General features: G+C 35.6%; 1 protein-coding gene across 1 annotated transcript; it reads right to left on the bottom strand.

Moving 5' to 3' along the window:
- Positions 1-301: 301 nt before the first annotated feature.
- LOC115928351 (organic cation transporter protein-like) lies at positions 302-12,482 on the bottom strand. Its single transcript, XM_030995514.1, has 10 exons — positions 12,393-12,482; positions 8,960-9,063; positions 7,938-8,092; positions 5,842-6,007; positions 5,184-5,322; positions 4,690-4,781; positions 3,583-3,791; positions 2,959-3,067; positions 2,165-2,374; positions 302-1,583 (listed from the first exon to the last, which is right to left on the bottom strand). The coding sequence occupies exons 1-10, from the start codon at positions 12,456-12,458 to the stop codon at positions 1,127-1,129; spliced, it is 1,707 nt and encodes a 568-aa protein (XP_030851374.1). The 5' UTR covers positions 12,459-12,482; the 3' UTR covers positions 302-1,126.
- Positions 12,483-19,718: the final 7,236 nt, after the last annotated feature.

The raw sequence follows: 19,718 nt of genomic DNA, 5'->3' as shown, positions 1-19,718 counted from the left end.
TTTTATATCACAGTTATTAGATATGCTATAGTTCACAATAAAATTGTAAAAACTCAAAGTATTCATATCTGGTGAATAAATAAGGAGATAGATTAAGGTCCAGAATTTGCATTTCTCAAAAATATGATTAGTCCTGATCCTACAAATACAAGTTTGAAGTGAGTAAACACAATTTCATTTTGGACCCATTTGTGGACACATTTGGTATAAGTTAAAAAAACAGTGCCATATATATAACTGCTAGCATGACGACCCAAAAACATAACAGAGATAAGACAAAAAGAAATCAAGTGACAACATATTTTTTCTTCTGAGTCAGCATTTAAATCACATGTTGCAATTTTTCATGGCAGAACAAGGATGAATATGTCAAACACAAAACATGGTATATGGGCATATGAGCTATTTCAGTTGCACATGCCCAAGATTTGCTGTGAATCATCTGAAAGATATCAAAGCATTACATATCAATTAAACATTTTTTTCGGATTGGGTCGTCAGATAAAACGCTTTACATGTGAACAATTTGGATTGTGGTCAAAGTTTAATAATGAACAAAAATGCATGAACTAAACTGAGCACGATAAAAAGTAGCATTCAATAATGACAATGACCGTATTCAAAGCAAGAAATATGCCATTTCTGATTAAGCTTCTAATGATCTGACATTACATTAACGATTTTATGTTCCGAGAATTATTTGTTTTTCCAAATTAGTTTTAATCTTTTTGTAATTGACTACTTAGTAGCATATTCTGTAAAAGAAATAAATAAAAAAATAACTACAAATTTATGATATGAATCAGACAAAAATCAATAATATATTTTGTTCTTCTTCGACACTATCAATCCATATCATAACATTTAATTATGTTTTCTAGGACGGTCTAATTGTGAAGATCTACAATTTATAATTCCTTTTTATATACTAAGTTAAAGTTTAAGAACATAATGAATCGAATATATTATGGGACAAGAGGACATTGATGATAATTGCTCTTGTTCAACTTCTCCCCCTCTTTCTCTATCACTCTCTCTCTCTCCCTCTCTCTCTCTCTCTCTCTCTCTCTCACACACCTCTCTCTCCCCATTCCTTTCTTTCCATGTCTTTCATCTCTCTCATGTTCTATCCTTCATCTGTGTGCGATGTTTCCTTTTCCTCCCTTTCTGGTATACTCCCGTTTGAGCACAAGGGTATGCCACTCTGCTTTTTATCCTCCATTGTAAATGTTGAGTTATCATAAACTATTTCCCCCGAGATGTATTTAATGTTTCCATTTTCGTCATCTTCGTCCAGTATCCTGTGTATTGTGAATTCTCGATTGCTAGGGGTAGCTCCATTTGCAATGCCGTCCCTCTGACTTTTCTCATCCTCCTCAGTAAATACATGATTTTCCAGAGTCGTTCCATTTACAAATTTCACATTATTTACATGTTCGTCCTCTATGGTAAATGTAGGGTTTACATGGGTGGTATCAGTTGATGTGTCATTCAATATATTTGTTACTTTGTCCTTCTCCTCAACTGTGTTAGGTCCATGCTGTGACGTCATGACTTTGAGCTCCTTGGCTTCCTTGGAGCTTCTGTATGAGAGAGAGAGAGAGAGAGAGAGAAGGAGAAGTGGAAAAAGCGAGGGTTATTATCGTAGCCCTTAGAGAACCACAACGCATCTATCATATTATGAAAACGTATACCATTATACTTCTCTAAAAAAAATCTCTACATAATTAGGCCAATCATATTTTTTTTCTCTAGCAGAGCAAAATGATTACCGATATTACTATTTTTATCGTTATAATCCGATCGGGTTCAGCCCCCGAGACCTACGATTTCGCTCTAGCTAACCTTCTCAAAATAATGTTAGTCAGAACCATTGCAAAACCGACGGCCTCTGAGTCCGACAACCAACGATACCGAAATGTGGTTCTCATGTGGGTCTATGTTCCAGTTGTGCTCCAATTATAATCAATCAGTCTGAATCAATTTCGTAAAAATTCAAGTACAAATCGTTATAAAGACACAAGTTAATTTCAAATATGGCTAAAAATTCGATATGTTTTTCCCAAATCACGTTATATCTACTTTGTCATAATTATCTTCGTAACGAATTTAATCGATCGTCTTCACCAAAAAACATCACGAAGCGTTTAGAAAATATTCTTACGAGCCAAATTGTTCTACTTCTTCCACCGTCTCGGGGAGTTTCTCGCCTCTTGTCTCGGGCAAGGCTAGGGCAGACAGTGCAGCGATGACGGAAAAAGACCCATAAATGACGAGGGGAAGAGAATCCCAATACTTGCTGAGTATGAGGATGAGAGGGGCCAATATACCTGCTATGTTTGAGAACATTGAACAGTTGCCAACGGCAATCCCCCTGTCAAAGAGAAGATTAAGAAAATACCATAAACATAGTTCATCGCAACGAATTGTATTGTGATGATATTTAGAATATGTAATAAAATCAAGGTTCTCGCCTATCTTAATCAACTTATGACAAATATCACTGCCCTGTAAACAATGGTGTACACGAATTTTAGACGCCCTCATATCGTAGCAAATTTTAATATCATTTTGAAAATATATTCGGAAATATATATCTCTTTCAAGAAGTATAGATAAATTCAGATAATTGAAACGCTATCATACGACCTATTGTTACGATTCGGATGAAACTTTCAATTCATAAGGAAAATATAAAAACACAAGAAATAAAAAAATGTGAAATGTACAAAGTGAACTCAATAACTGTTATAAATTATTTAACACAGTTTTTTCGATGCCCGACCATGAAGTTTTTGCTGTGGATCCATACTCCAACCAAATAGATATATTACACACAAATAATTAATAAGTAAATGAATAAATAGATAAACAAACAAATGAAAAAGATGAAAAATTAAACAGAAAGTAATAAGTTTAGTGAGAAATACTTTGTGTTCAATATGGATTGTGATCTACCTTATATTCGTAGGGTAAAGCTCGACAGTGTAGAGATAGATGATGTTAGATGAGGCTGAAATCCCAAACTTTCCAATCATGGCGACACTCGTCAAAGCAATGCCGTGTTCTGTAGGTTAAATTTTATCAGAGAAATGTTGGAGACATTGTATTCACTCAGAAAAAATTGAAACATACAAGACCTAGAAAGATTTCAAACATGAAGTATATACAGAGAACTGAAAATTGTGTACATATGACTCACCTTAAATAATTTCAAAGTTATCAACGACAACATATCTATGGTGAATATCTCAGTAGATGAAAAAAGGAATAACTATTTCGTATTATGATAAGGAAGAAAAGACAGCTTTGCATTTATCTATCAGATTTTTTAAAATCAATTATCTTTCCAAAATAACCCTACATCCATTATAACAGTTTCCATATGACTAATGTATAGCTTATAATAAATCAATCACACAAACACTTTTGAAGAAAAATATCAACCTTAATCAATTTAAACAGTCAAATTTATTATACTATTAATTCCTTTCATCATTATCATTAATATCACTATCATCCTAACTGTTTTTCGAAAATTCGACACAATTAATACGAGCAGCATGGCCGCCGTGATCATACCTATAAAAGCAGTCGACACGCAAGCCAGCCCGCCCAACATCATACAGCCGAAGACACTAAGCTTGCGACCGAAGAACTCGACGATGACGAAGGCCAGAAGGTAGGCAGGAATTTCGACAGCGGCCGAGAGAGCAAAAGCGAGATAGACGTCGACACCCAGATTTGAACTATTGAGCGAAAGGCCGTGGTATACCAGTGAGTTCACCATCCTATGATATACAAATGTTTTATTAGGAGAAAGAAAAAGTATACAAATAGCATGAGAGAGGGAAAGAGAAAAAAAAAGAGAGAGAGAGAGAAGGTGTTATAATTATAATTATGTAAGAATACTATATTTTATATTTTCTTCAGTAGCCTCTCTTTAATTGTGATAAAAGGATCCTTGAAACGACAAAACAAATGATGATCTTTAGGTAATAGTTATATGAATGTTGATTTTTTTTTTAAAGAAAGGATTTTTTTTTCTTCTAAATCATGGCATGGTACGCATAACATTTAAACTAAAATTAATTTGTGCCATAGTACTTAAAGTCTGTAATAGACGATGAATTTCAGGGAATAAGAAATATTTCAATGTCTATAACCTTTTGAGTATTGTAGGCCTACTGGTTTTACATAAAATTGTTGACAAAGTATAGTGTTGCATATTCTAGATAATACAACGGAATTTACCAATGTCAAACCTTCCCTTTCTATGACATATTGTACTATAGGCTGTGTTTAGATTTATTGACCGAGACTAAACAGTCTTCTATCTAAAAGTGCATTTATAAAAAAATAGAAAGAATTATGATGTCTCTACTGTCATGTAAATATAGGCTTACTGCAATCAATTGGGTTTTCTGACATATTCAAATGCATAGATGTTTCTTTCCTTAAAGTAATTCGTGAAGAGGTATTCCATTAAAGTTAAACCTATTATTAATGAATGATCTACAATACTTGGAATCCAGTCTGAACACATTACTTGTTGTCGGACAAGCCTCCAAAAATATTAGGGCGTCAAGAACAACCTTTCTTTAAACGGTATCCATAACATTTGAAAATGTTAGTAAACTGGTCTATTGATTAATGAGTGATGAATGATGAGCTGCCCAAGTGGCTTACCATATACAGACAAGGTTGATAGTCCGTAGTCTCATCCTAGGCGTCCGAATTAAATCAAGGCCCGTAGGTTTGCGTGCCCTGCGTATTTGGTCCTGGAAAAGTAATTACAAAGGAAAACAAAAGAGAAATGTAAATAACAGACTAGGCTGGAGTTTGCGAGTTTTAAAGGGGAAAGTGAGGTTTCAGGAAATTGTAATCGAGCTTGCAGTTTTAAAAAAAATCCCTCTGTCTCAAATGACACTAAGGATAATGTATTCAACGTATTTTGTAGAATATCAACATTTGTATTAATTTTTTAAAGCTTTCAGCTACTCTTTGTTTAAAAAAATTTCATGACAATAACTTGAAAAAGAGGAATCAGGAACTTAGGATTGAAGTCTTGGTCATAGATTAAGAAAATAAATGCATACGACGGTGATGTCTACAAAGGACTGAAATAATAATGTAGGCAAAGTAAAATTTACACTTGCAGTTCAATAAAAGTCTATTCTCACCTGTTCTTCCATAAATTCTTTAGTGAAGAGAGGGTTTGGCAATGTCACTTCATTGACGTCAGCAAACTTTTCAATCACCTTCTCCGCCTTGTCGTATTTCCCCATTGATATCAGCCATCTTGGTGATTCTGGGAGCCATCTTGGATTTCAATAAAGAGAGATACTAGGATACTTATCACAAATATTTATCTAAATACATTCTAAATAAATAAATAAAGGCGACGCGTGAGTAGATTAACTGACACAACCGTACGCAATCCCAGAGCACAGGGCGTGAACGATTAGATTTGTTATCCTGTAATTTTATTGTTAAAGCACAATAATTCTCCGATTTCAAATTTCCGGTGGCTCTATTTATTCTTTAAAATTCTACGGTTTAGAATCGCAAACCGTGACTGATCATTTTTCTGTGCCAATGTAAAAATGGTTTCCAATCAGCTACCATTAAGAGCAGAACTGGGCAGTCGTGCAAAGCTTATACCATGCACAAAGCAAATCTTCTTTCGATTGATGCATATTGTTTTGTGCATATCGGTTCGCATGGCAAACGTGACGAATAAGCGCTTGTGCAAATTGGCACTTCTGGCAATTGAAAGGTTAATATTGCACTCTAATAAAAAAAAAAATTAAAAAATCCAACAGTTGATGAGTTTCTTACATGAAGAAGATGAAGAGGATGGAGAGAGGTGCAGTCATAACTAGCTGTAAGGTACGCCAGGAGCGAATGTAGTATGCCGGTAGGGTGAGTAACATGTATCCGAGTGCATAGCTAATCGATGCTAGTATTATGACGTTCCTCTTCGATGGTCCAATGTACTCAATACCTAAGAGTGCAAATGTTGAAAAGAGTGGATGATTAATTTATTTGATTCGTCAGAAAGGGCGAGAGTGGGAAGAGGGGAGAAGAAGTTACGGGAATGGTATTGGAATAGGAAATAGGGAACTTGGGATGAGAGTGAAAAGACCAGGCCATTTGAGAGGGAAATGGCGATATTATGATATGAGAGAGAAAGGTGGGGGAAGAGCCTAATCCGGGAATAGCAAGTTCTTTTGTGAAATATCTGTCACAATAGTCATGGTAATAAATGTGTACGATAACAAATATCAATAGTACTAATGATAATAATATATAGGATTTATAAGGCGCCAAATGCACTTTAGAAATAAATGCTCAAGGCGCACCAGTGCAAAACATGAAAATACATAAATATAGCACAACAAGAAGAAAAATCAGATCAAACTAGAAATTTAATTCGTAATGGGGACGAATTAGGTGGTCTGTTTTCAATTTTATAATCATTGAAAAGTCAAAAAAGAAAAAAAATGAAGAAAACAAATTGTTGGAGACTCCCGGACTCGAACCAGGGATCTCGAGGTCCGAAGTCGAGTTGTGCGTTACCGATATACCAAAACATTTCCCATAGCGATTACACGTAAACGGAAAATGAAATTCTCAAATCCCACTTTGCAAGTGAAATATGAGCATGATCCCGGCATCTGATCGAGAAATAAATGGCACATTTGTGATAGCTTATTGTCTCAGCTACAACATACTCGATGCTCAGCCAAAACAAAGTTAAGACGACGGAGATATTGCTCGTGAAAGACGGGAATGTAGAATCCAGTTTTGAGAAAAAGTCATGTCCCTTAGAGAATACACGCAAAATGTAAAAAATTGACATGCCTCCTTTAATCGCAAAAATACGCCATGATGCTTTCGTCAAATCGAAAATTTGTGGTAATTTATCTGTAGAGAATTGTCTCAGCTAAAACATATCAAAATTTGGATGAAAATTAATCAATATTTACAGAGATACAATAAATTTTCAAAAAATATGCTGACGTCATAATATGCAAATTGAAATTTTGAGTTCGGAGGCCATTATGATGACGTCGTGAGTTAATTGAGGGTCAAATGAGACATGAAATCATATCTCCAATTCATACTCTATCAAAATATGAAAACAAAATTGGGTTTTTCTTGCATCCTAAAGCGCTACAATGGATTTTGTATAGGCATGTTTTTGCCCATGTATGCTATGTATTACAAGACCTCGCACGCACGGACATTATCTTAAACGGACGCTCATTCCGTTATTAATGGGCAGAAAAAGGTGAACAAGGTATCAAAATGCTTGGGAAAATGTGCCAAATATGATGACAGAGAAAATTTGGCGATTCTATGTTGAAAAATACCAGTACGCGCGAAAACGCGCGCGCATGTTCGTGCGCGCGTTTTTTTGCAAAATGCTTAAAATGGCCTGAAACGTATGCAAAATGAATTTGAGACGATTTTGAGCATTTTTATTTTTTGCGCGCGCGCTGACGCGCGGAAGTACGCATGCGCGCGCGATTTCTGACCTATAATTGACCGGACGGATATTGACCTTAATCATGATAAATATGAATGAGAAATGCCTTTCCGTTATGAAGATATGATCATGAGTAAAAAGTACCAAAAATAACACAAAATGGCGCCTGGATGACGTCATGAAGACCTCATGACCTTGAAAATGTTACTGTCACGTCTTATGACAAGGACCAATGACTGCGCCAAAATTGAACGAAATTGACTTAACCGATCTTGAGTTATCCCGTAAACAAAAAAGAGGGTACAATAAATAAAAATAAAGAAATAATAATAAGAAAGAAAATTTGAACAAAAACAATAGGTGATCTGTCGAAAACGACAGACCACCTAATAAAAGTAAAGTGCAAAAGATGTTTATATCTTAGATGAATGAGTGCTCTCACCTATAATATACAATACGGTGTTGAGAGCGATGTTGCCGAATCCCATGAAGAAACGCATGATGGCAAAGAAGCACCAATTTGGCGAAAAGGCAAGAGCAAGCCCCGAAACAAGCGAGATGATGTTGCTCACAAAAAGCGCCCACCAGCGCCCAACTCTGTGGAAATTATAACAATGGTGATTATAGTGGTGAGTTAAGATGAAAATGTCACTCTCTGTATGGCCATGCATATTTTACTTTGCTAGAGCAAAGCAACTTATCTATCAAGCGAAACGGTTATCGGCATTTGCTTTTCATACATAATTCTCGACAACTTCCCGCGTTTATATATGCCATGGTCTAAGTTTCATTAAACTTGTATTTTTTTATTTTTTTAAAGAATATTGAACATGATTTTTTTTAATTTATTTTTGTAAGTATCAACATGATACCTGTTTCTTCAATAATGAACATAGAACAGAGTAGTAAATTGCTATTTTACACCAAAATAATGAGAAAAAGGTCCGATCATTATTAACCTAAACCTGAACATTGAGACCAAGTAAAACAACAAAAACAAATTTCTAACCACCAATATAAATGTTGCGTAAAGTATTCGAATGTGTATATATATTTTTTTTTCTTGTTTTCTTGTTTGTTTTTGGGGTTTTTTTTTTCTTCTTTTTTTTGGGGGGGGGGGGGAGGATTAGATTCCTCCGCAATCAAAATCGTTTAACCTTATAGATCTTTGTATTTTAGCACAACTTATAACAATATAATTATGCACTTATACCAAACAACAGCTATTTTAATTTATATTTAAACAAATATTTCAATCTGTAAACAAATATTGAACATCAAAGCAAAATCGAATTAATTACGAAATCCCCAATATATTTCAATTTCATAAAGCATAACAAGAGTAAATTTCATCTTGAACGGACGAAAGCATTTAGAACTCTAACTGTAGTGCCATTGCTTTGGATAATTCCATTCATTAAGAGAGGTTTTGAGGCAATGAAATTATTTTGTTTACCAACTCACCTGTCTGACATTATGCCAAAGAAAATGGATCCTGCTACGATTCCTATATAGAAGATGGATTGGGACAGTTCAGTCATATCATGATCGCCACAAACGAGATCAAACTGGAATAAAGAAACAGAGAGAGAGAGAAACGAAGAGAGAAAGTTGATTAGTTATTTTCATTTTTCAATACAAATTATTATTGTTCCCATTGTTTGAATAATGATAATGATGATTGGAACCACTATTGTTGTTTTATACTATTGCATTTCTTTTTTTTAATTGATTTATTTGCAATTGTTTTCTTTTTTTATCTTTTTAATTAGCACAAATTGATTTGAATTATACGGATATAATTTTAAGATTTCTAAACGATACTGTGTAATAGTTCTTCTCTAACATTCCTGGAATAACTACGCAAATTTGTATATTTCCTTTAATGTGTTCTTTCGTACTCTAATTCGTTACCTATCAAATTTCCCCTTCTTGATATAATTCGCCATATATCTTTGATAACAAAATTAGTTTTAAGATCATTCAAGTAATCGTCTATTATAATTGATTAATTTTATTTATAAACATTCACTTTTGGTATTATTAAATTATGCTTTCATTGGCAATATAACAATGTGAATGAATTTGAAATTTATATTTGAAATTTATATTTGGAATATGTTTTCATTTGCTCGGTTAGAATAATCTGATTAATGACAAATTATTACTTATATTATATAATGTGTTAATGATCGTTAATCAAATTCTAATTTTGTGTCAGTGTTATATGTCTTATGTTTATGTTCGGCATTATATTCCACATACTAAGAATCTTGCTCTACGATTGATCAAAAGTAAATCACGTGATGACAGATAGTTCGCCCATTATTGATGGGAGAAGTAAAAATTTCGTTACACTGTGTAGATAGTACTACTATCTACAAAGTGCAACGCACTTTCACTGAAGATAGAGGTACTATCTACACAGGGCAACGCACTGTCACTGAAGATTATCCAAAAGCGCACTAAAACAGGCGTAATTAAGCGCGCATTACCATTGAGCGCAATTAAATAAAACACATGCGCGCACCGTACCCTCAAGGGGTTGGGTTAAACTTAAACTTTTTTGGTGTGAATTTGGGCCTAGGTGTCTTGTATGTTAATGCATACACGTCCTTTTCTTTTTGTAGTTAAATTGTTTTCACCAACGGTAATTATTTGCTTACTAGCCAGTAAGTAGAGCCCTCGACAGGATTCTCATTCCTTCTAGGCAATCCACAGGCACTGGCTGATACCCATTATCTTTTCTTTGTCTTGTTTATACTTATGTCTGTTTTTCATTGCATTCTCCTGGATTTTAAATAAATAAATAGATAAATAAATAAACAAGGACCTTGCTTTATCTAATGAACCACACATGCAATGACATCGGTCTAATCTTTTCAGGTACAACAAATAGCAACCGACGAATATATTTACATGCTCAAAACTAGCAGGAACCCTTGCATATAGGCGGACCTGTTTGTTTTAAAAGTTCAAGTCTAAGGAAAAGACATTAGATGCAAATATCTGACTCTTAATCCGTTGAACAAAGTACAAATGAGTTGTCACTTTGCCAGCAGTTAGCGATAATAAGGGAAAATTGGTAAAAATACCTTTGATGCTAAAAATATATATTTATCTCCGAAAGGTTCGCTTTAGGAGGTATAACAACAACAAAGGATAATATTGTCCAAATTAGCTTGAATAATAAAGGTAGAAATCCTCATCTACGATATGTTTCATATGGCTGAGCCTACATAGGAAATATTCTTGTGAAGCAGTTTCCAGAACCACTGGTATAAATATCAATATTTCCTTGGTTTTATCATTATTGTACAATAATTTCTAATACAAATACTCATGCGCCAAGCTAATCCTGCTTTCGTGTATTGTTTTCAAAAGTTACCAAATGATGGATTCAAGTGTTGGTCTTTGCTAAAACAATTGACGAAGAAAGAAAGAGAAAAAAGAAAAATAAATAGGGCGTCTAAACATACTTGGCTTAACTATGTTATGTACCTAACTATATATATATAATTTATTCCTGAAGACCAGCACTTGATAGGTCAATGGGCTCTGCTGGCTTCACCACAGTCTCAAGTATTTATTCTAGGGGCTATCAATTCATTAAATATTGTTGTACTATTTTCTTGTTTTGTTGTGTTTATCAGATATTGTATGTAAATTTGTACATGTTATTTTATGAGAAGTGGAGATAAATAAAATGAAAAGAAGAAAAAAAGGAACTCATAAACCACAACATTAATGGCGGTTTAAATTGAAAAGGGTTTGATCGCCCACAATTGATCACCACTTGAAGGATTTTAAGCACACTTTCAGGTGAAATTTCGACCTTGCTGTGTTTTTCAGTCCCAAACGTTTGCAGATACTATATAGACAGACGAGGCAAATATGATATTTGCGGCTTTAAAAGGAATCAGAGCCTCTTACATAACTGTGTTTACATTTTTGGCACATTAGTACACAATGAACGATTCGAAGGATTATTTAGAATGACGGTCACCATGGACATACAGGCAGATTCAAAATATGACATGACTAAGGGCTATTTTCACTACTGTCATTGAGAAGATGAGTCAGCTGGTTTAGGGATAGGATAGTAGTAGCGTAAATAGATCAGATCAGGACGAGCTAGGGAGGGGGGTTACCGCTTTGCTATGGAGGAGGGGACACTAGAAAATTGTGTTTTTTTCTGTTATGGGTGAAAATATTCGTTTGTATATCATTTTGCGAAATACTGCAGCTTTTGCAGTGCTTCTACGAATAATATCATAATTAAAGGCTCTAGTCTGTCTTCACACTGTCCAGGGAGGCATCTCAAAGGAGCGAAATAAGATTTTGGAAGTAAAACAAAAATCACCCTTTCCTCTTTCAGCGACAAATAAGTCTCTAACAATGCTCGATTTTCTCGTTAATATGTATTCATTTATATTTCATAATTATACCATTTTGTATTCATCTAAAATAAAAACATTAATTAACTTGGTGAACTTCGTAGCGCAAAGGCGAGCGGTCAATGGAACCAAACAAATAAAATGGGACTTGTGAACATTCATGATACTCGTGCTCCGAAAGAACATTTGATAATTGTCATACATTTCAACTAGATGCTGCTGATTCTATTCATTTTCCATGAAGTTATATCACAAAAGAGCAATGACTTCTTATGATTACCTGTTTTTCTTTGTAAATATCCCAACATTCAAAAAGATTTAGGTCAGGAATATTTCCACATTTAAAAGAGATCAAAGATTTTGTTTAAAGATGCAAGATTTTGCAAGACGCAAGTCAAATCGTACACTTTAATACATATTAGTGTAGGATCAACTTTTTGTATAATATAAAGAGTTAAGTTGCAAATTCACGATTACAATGATATCATTCAATTCCTTACATCTGTCACTGTCGTCGTCTTGTATTGGCTGTCATCATAGACCCATCCACTGTCACATGACATCATTTCGCTGCTGTAATTGGATGGAACACTCCCAGGCCAGAATCCCACTCCTGACACGTTGTATTTCTTACATTGTGCGTACTCCAGCTCACCATCTGACGTGTAGTTAGATGGGATGCTACCTTCCTTCTGGGCTAGTGCACAAGCTTCCTTGGACATTTCATGTTGGTCACAGAAAGAGTCCAACTCGGGGGTCTAAACAAAAATAGTAAATACAAAAATACCAAAAATACAAATAAAAGTAGACATTGAATTCGTCACGGCGACGAATTAGGCACTTGATCGAGACATGACTCATGTAGAAACTCAATGGAAGATTTGGTCTTTAAAACAAATTCCACCCTCCACTTATACAGTGTGAGTCAAAAAAAAGTTTACACCTAGAAAATTGCTAATTATTTAAAGAAATCATCGATGAACATTAAATTGTTATTTGTCTTATGAAAGAGTGTTTTATCCCAAATCATTTGGTACCATATTTGTGTGGTATGTGTTCACGCTTGGATGAACAGGAGACATTGTTTGCAAGACTGCAAAAATCGACTTGCGCCAAAGTTGCTTATGTGATGTTTGAATAAAACAATTGGGATTTGGGTATTAAATATCCAAATAACATCCCTAACAAAATTGATCATGCCACACATATCAAATATCAAATATCAAATATCAACAAACATTTGTGCGCGTGTGTGTGGGTGTGTGTGACTTTGCCCTTAGCAAAAAACATATGCAATGCATTTCATTTGATACATTCAATTCATTCTCTCACTCTGTTAATCCCAACATGATACATACTATAGGCATCACTTTGGCGCAAGTCGATTTTGCACTCTCGCAAACAATGTCACCTATTTATCCAAGCGTGAACACATACCACACAAAAATGGTACCAAATGATTTGGGATAAAACACTCTTTCATAAGATGTATAATAATGTTACTGTTCATATATGATTTAAAAAATAATTAGCAATTTTCCAGGTGTAAACTTTTTTGACTCACACGGTATAACACGCCTATGCTCAAGCTCATTTAGTAATCAAGGATATAGAAACAATAGTAATAAGAGGAGCTGAAGAAGAAACAACCAAATAACACGTCGTTCATAAAGCACAAGTAACAATTATTTATTATACAAATATGTAGAATCGTACAGAGCAGCAAGAAAAACGATGTTGGCGGTCGAGAATCGCGAGGACAACATGTGCAGGTGAGCATTGTATGAGATATAAAGTATCAAAGGAGAAAACTAAGAACCATGAGTCCAAAAGGCTGGACTTGATGTTTAGATTTATGACCCAGCCAGATATTATGTTTTGAGTTTTGACAGTGGCTTTGGTGGGTCGGTGTAAACGATACCGAGTAGAAGGAGCGTTAATCCTAACCAGAATTTTTGTTGTGGTCGGCGAAAGCAAAACGAGAAGAGGGCAACGAAAAGTTATGTGGTTGTGAGATATCGATAGATCGAGATATAGACAGAAAGAGAGAGAGAGAGAGAGATATATATATATATATAGAATGTTGAAAGACTACACTCATTAGGTGATTTGCTACACTCCGCAGCTTATCACCTAAGAACACAGAGACAGAGAGAAATTCAGACTTTGCAAAATAATCCCATCCTCCATTCGTATAACACGTACAAGTAAGGTCTGAAACGTGTAGAGTAGACCATCCATGGCGAAAATATAACACAAACTCAATAGAAGATAGCACGTACATGTAAAAACAATAATGGCGGGTTTGCAGTCTTCACCATAAATATGAATTTCGACCACGAAACAGTCTTCTGATCAAAAATTAATTCATTATATATTTGTAGAATTAGGTCTCAGTTGCAATATAACAAAATATGGGAGACATCATATTAGCGATAGACGAGATATATACAAAAGAACAACAGCAAATATTACCTTATTTGAAACTATATGTATGTCCCTTTTGCAGCCAAAATCAAGTTGTGTAGAACTTTGCAGGAACTATGAATTTGTCTTATATGTCCTATCTGTGAACTTTAGCAGTGTCCTAATATCAAATTATGCAAGGAAATCCGTTTACCTTCTTAACTTCGCTAGCTGTCAGACACTATTGAGTGACTCACTGACATCTTTTTTTCTTTGGTAATAACATCATAAAATGAGCTGTAACAGGTACATGAGCATTTGTCTACATCAATAACCCACTACCTAATGGCAAAAACTAAACTGATAGAATCTTTGTGCAGTACAAAACGTACGACTATTCGGTACAAGGTTTTGAAAATCCGACTATTACTTTAGCAATGGCAATCGCTAAAGTCAATTCGACAACTAATGGTAATTAAAAATTTCCCACTTAAAGACATTTTCAAGACCTTTCGTTTTGAGGGAATTTCTAATTAATATTAACATTCAAATGCCGTTGGAATTGAACCTTTTCAGTTTTTTCGTCTGCATAATATGGGACATAGTACCTTAAAGTGGCACTATGTTAAAGAGAAGGTTCATTGAAATTTGAAGAAAAAAATAATTATACTTTTACAGATTTCTTTTACAGATCACCTAATTCGTGTCGGTTTCGAAATCCATGTCTTGTTTCTACTTAACATTAGTCAAATGGGAAACAGAAGAGTAAAGAACTATGAGTCGGGTTTCTTTTCTTTTTTGGGCAATGATTTTCATGCAGTAATTATATTAAACATGCAATGTTTTGTATTATTACAGAGGATGACAGATTTCGTAAGACTTTGGTACGCAACATTCTGAAATATCCGAAATGGTTAAAGAAGTGGAGACATTTGGAAAGTAAGGATCGTTCATATTTTCGTAAACTCTCGAAACAAACAAAAAGATCCCCGTTGCACATCAAGAGTTGATAAATTGAAGTTGTTTTGATACTTACCGCGCACCAGTGGTTGACGGGAGCCTCGATAAAGATATATATCAACTCAGCCCACGAAATCGTAAACTTGAAAACATCAAGAATAAAGTAAAGACGGTGTTGATATTTTCCAAACTCGCCAACAGTCGTCAAAATGTCGTCGAACTTCATTGCGATATTAAAAAGGAAAAAAAAACATAAACATAAAGGAACTCGAAGTCAACTGCTAGGAGCAAACGTCAGATTAGTTTATCAACACATTCTCAGTGGATCTTCGCTCAATTGTTATTTCATGCTTATCTGCTTTTGAATGGCGATCGGATTCTTAATCAATGGTGCTAATTTCCCGCATCCCCGAATGAAACCACCTAGAAGTAGGATGCTATGTTGTCGCGTGGTTTTATTTATACAGAGTGGCGTAGGTCCAGACATTAGGCGCGCGCCCTGGTTTCATGGATGAGAGGTGGTGGTGGTAGGGGGGGGGGTTGGTCTTAATGGTTTCCGAGGAGAAGGGTGTTGATCGTAATCTGGTGCCGAGTTTCCTTTTTGTATTACTTCCGTTTGTTTGTGCTGCTGTTGTTGTTTGTCGTTGTTTTTGTTTTCATTGCGCGTGAACATACACATGGACACAGGCACAAAATCACACGCGCACATGCTAACGAAATCGACTCATTACAGAATATTCTAAATTTATTTTTAGTATACTAATAGTGTCTGAAAAAACAGTTTCACTACTGTAAGAGACACTTATATACATTTTGTAAAAATATATGATTGATTTTACAAATAATTTTCGTCCTAGAGACTGTGGGGGTATATTTGTACAGGCCGTCCCCTCGCCTTAAATCTAGATCTTTAAATAGAGGGATAATCAATCTCTCTCTCTGTCTCTCTTTATCTTCTCGTTTTCTTTCTGTTTTCGCTCGTTAATATTGGTTAAGGGCCATGCCCTGCCTGCATGTGCCCCCTTTCTTATCTACTGGTTTCCATTTCCCTTTGTATTGACATGACTCCAAATCCTTGTTTACATAAGTTCTTGCGATATTTCTCATGATGTTTGCATCATGTTCTGTAATAGGATTAGGATGACCCCGTCTCCCTTCTCTTTCCCTTTTGGTGTCTGCAATTGCTAAAGTAAATATTTTAATAGCTTGCGAAATCTTCATGTGAGAGAATACGTTTGAAGATTCGTATTCTGCGTTTTTTATGTTAGAAATCAAAGCTTGAAAAATCAAATATTGTTTAATGAAGGATTTATATGCTATAAATCCAATGCAAAATGACTTTCGTTCGTTTTTGCTGCTGCTGTTGTTGTTTGTCGTTGTTATTATTTTATTTGCGTTAATTAACACACACACGGGCACAGATACAAAATCACACGCACACATGCCAACGAAATTGACTCATTACAGGATATTCTAAACAAGGTCCGCGGTTCGAGTCCCGCCGTGGCACTAATGTCCTTTGGCAAGACATTGATCTACATTTGCCACACTCAACCCAGGTGTAAATTGGTACCTGGCAGGAATTAATTCCTTGAAATGCTTGAGCGCTGTAATGGCAGGTGGGCTAAATCCGGGGTAATAATTTTTTAAAAATGCGCATCGGAATAGAATTTCTAGAGAGACGGCGCTATAGAAATGCCTATTATTATTGTTATTATTATTATTATTATTTATATCATCTGAAAGAAACATTTTCACTACTGTAAGAGACACTTATATGAATTTTATCACAATATATATAATTGATTTTACAAATAATTATCGTCCTTCGAGGCTGTGGGATACATTTTGTTCAAACCATTCCTACGCGCTAAAATAAATGTGGGGGAGGGGGGGTGAAGATCCCAATTCCCAAGAATGTTTGCCCGTGGGGGAAAAAACAATCAAGATCATTAAATAAGGGGATTATCTCTCTCTCTCTCTCTCTCTTTATCTTCTCGTTTTCTTTCTTTTTTCGCCCTTTAATATTTGTTAAGGGCCGTGTCCTGCCTGCATGTGCCCCCATTACTACGCTACTGGTTATGAAATCCCCTACCCTGTTTTTATTGACATTACTCCACATCCTTGTTTATAAATGTTCTTGCGATAGCTCTCATGATGTTTGCATCATATTCTGAGAAAGAATTAGGATGACCCCGTCTCCCTTCTCTTTCACTATTGGTGTATGCAATTGCTAAATTAAATATTTTAATAGCTTGCGCAATCTACGTGTCAGAGAATAATACGCCTCGGAATAGAATTATCTAGACAGACGGCGCTATAGAAATGACTATTATTATTATTATTATTATTATAAATACGTTTGAAGATTCGTATTCTGCATTTGTTATGTTAGAAATCAAAGCTTGAAATTATTAAATATTGTTTTATAAAGGATTTATATGCTATAATTCCAATGCAAAATGTCTTCTTTCATCCTCTTTAATGCTCAATGACCTTAAAGCACACATGCATTATCGGAGTGTTTTTTTAGATTATATCTAGTATTCATGTCTTTTTTGTTTGCTTGATTTAAACTGAATTATTAATGTATACTGTTATCGGTTAATGGGGAAAGCGTCATACAGTTAGTTGTTTTCTTTTAGTAATCCCATGCATTTGATGACGGTTTTTGTTTCAATTTGTTATTGTAATTTTTAGTATTCCTTGTTTATAGGTTTACTCCTTTGTGTTCGTTGAAATAGAATTTTCCAAAATGGAAAAAGTGATGGGATTCGTGCAAAGTCATCCTCCGTCCAGATTTCCAGGCAGGACAACTGCACCGTAAGAGAGTGTGGGCTCAGCTATAAAGGAGTCACTTCCATCTCGGGGGAAGCGGAGGGGGGGGGGGAGGTTTGGGGGCTTTAAGTATAACTGCAAGTTTGTAGTCAAGCCTCTGGACCGTTTTTTTTTTAAAATTATATTTGTGTGGACCGTTTTTCTGTCGCGCACCCAATCAGCTGATATGTTGACAGTAGACCTTGCCATTCCTCTCATGCTGTACCGTTTCCGTGTCGCGCGCCCTTTCAACTGATCAAATAACACACCCTCAACGTTGACAGTAGACCTTGCCATGTTGATGTGTACCCAGACCAGAAATATCACATCTTCCTGTCCAGACGGTACTTTTGGCGACGGGAGATGAATAAAGACACCACGCTTTGTGTGGATCGATGCATGTGATAGATGAATAAAAATTAAAAAACGGACAGAAGTTGGACCAACAAGTTTGATGAAATGTGAATTTACAAGGACACCGATAGAGGAAATATTTAATCAAGTCCTACCTTTTTCTTTTTCTTTTCGTCGTCGTCCCCCCCCCCCAAAAAAAAAAAATATATATATATATAATTATATACAAAATAATAATAATCTCTCTCTCTTTCCTCTTCTAGCATCTTTCTCTCTCTCTCTCTCCGTTTTTTTCTTCTCGCCTCTCCCTCTCTCTCTCTCTTTCTCTGTCTCTCTCCCTATATTGTCTACCTGTCTTTCCCCGTATCTCTCTCTGCCCTGACGCTCCTGGCACTCTTACATTAAACATTATTATCCTGGTCCATGGCCCTGATCATAGCCAGTGGCCGAATATGTAGTGCTCTGGTATATCGGGTACCCATTTACACCTGGGTGGAGAGTGGCAAATGCAAATAAACGGCTTACCCAATGATGAATGCGCCAGGCTGGTATTCGAACCCTTAACCCTTGGAATGAGAGTCAAATAAATGTATTACGACATCATTATTATTATATGCGACATCTTTAGTAGTGGCAACAGTCGGTAGTTGTGTTCCCGGAACTAAAGACGACATGAGAGAACACAAAAATTACCGGACCAATGAAAGTCAGGCTGAGAACATGTTGGAGAAGTAAGCAAGTAATTTAATTTTAATTAATGCCATTCTGTTTTACCATAGAGGGGACAAACCGAGATACGTACCACCTTTTCACACCGTTAGTGGCGATTCAAGGAATCTGTAGGAGAAAGACACAATAAGAAAGACAATTTTTTTTTTTACAAAAGACAAATGAAAGTTGAGCACGAGAACACGACTCGTTTTGTATATGAATGGTATGCCATATTTGTAGTTAAAAGGTTGAACAAGGGCCAGTTGGTCACCCCCTCACATTTCAGTCTTTAAGTGGACATATGACAATAAATAATGATGATAATGATGGTGGCCAAATATAGCGTACATGTCCGTCACATCGTGACGTTCCTGGCGCTCCAATGTTATTACCCCGGTCAGTACAGGCGACCAAGTAGCGCTCTGGCATATCGGGTACCCATTTAGACCTGGACGGAGAGTGACAAACGAGGATTGATGCTTTACCAAAGGTTGTTAGTGCCAGGCTGGGATTCGCACCCTCAACCCTTGGATCGAGAGTTAAGTGAATGAACCACTTTACCATATTACACTGCTTCT

The sequence above is a fragment of the Strongylocentrotus purpuratus genome, unplaced genomic scaffold, assembly GCF_000002235.5.
Source record: "Strongylocentrotus purpuratus isolate Spur 01 unplaced genomic scaffold, Spur_5.0 spur5_scaffold_21, whole genome shotgun sequence".
NCBI classification, from domain to species: Eukaryota; Metazoa; Echinodermata; class Echinoidea; order Camarodonta; family Strongylocentrotidae; genus Strongylocentrotus; species Strongylocentrotus purpuratus.
This window is presented reverse-complemented; position numbering and strand designations above follow the sequence as displayed.

Bases quoted from the DNA above. Each gene is read 5' to 3' on its own strand.
- LOC115928351 (XM_030995514.1), bottom strand. From the start codon at position 12,458: ATGATGTCATGTGACAGTGGATGGGTCTATGATGACAGCCAATACAAG. The intron at 5,323-5,841 runs GTAAGAAACTCA...TTGAAATCCAAG, and splicing joins ATCCTCTTCATCTTCTTCAT to ATGGCTCCCAGAATCACCAA. The intron at 1,584-2,164 runs GTAAGAATATTT...TCTCTCATACAG, and splicing joins GAAGTAGAACAATTTGGCTC to AAGCTCCAAGGAAGCCAAGG.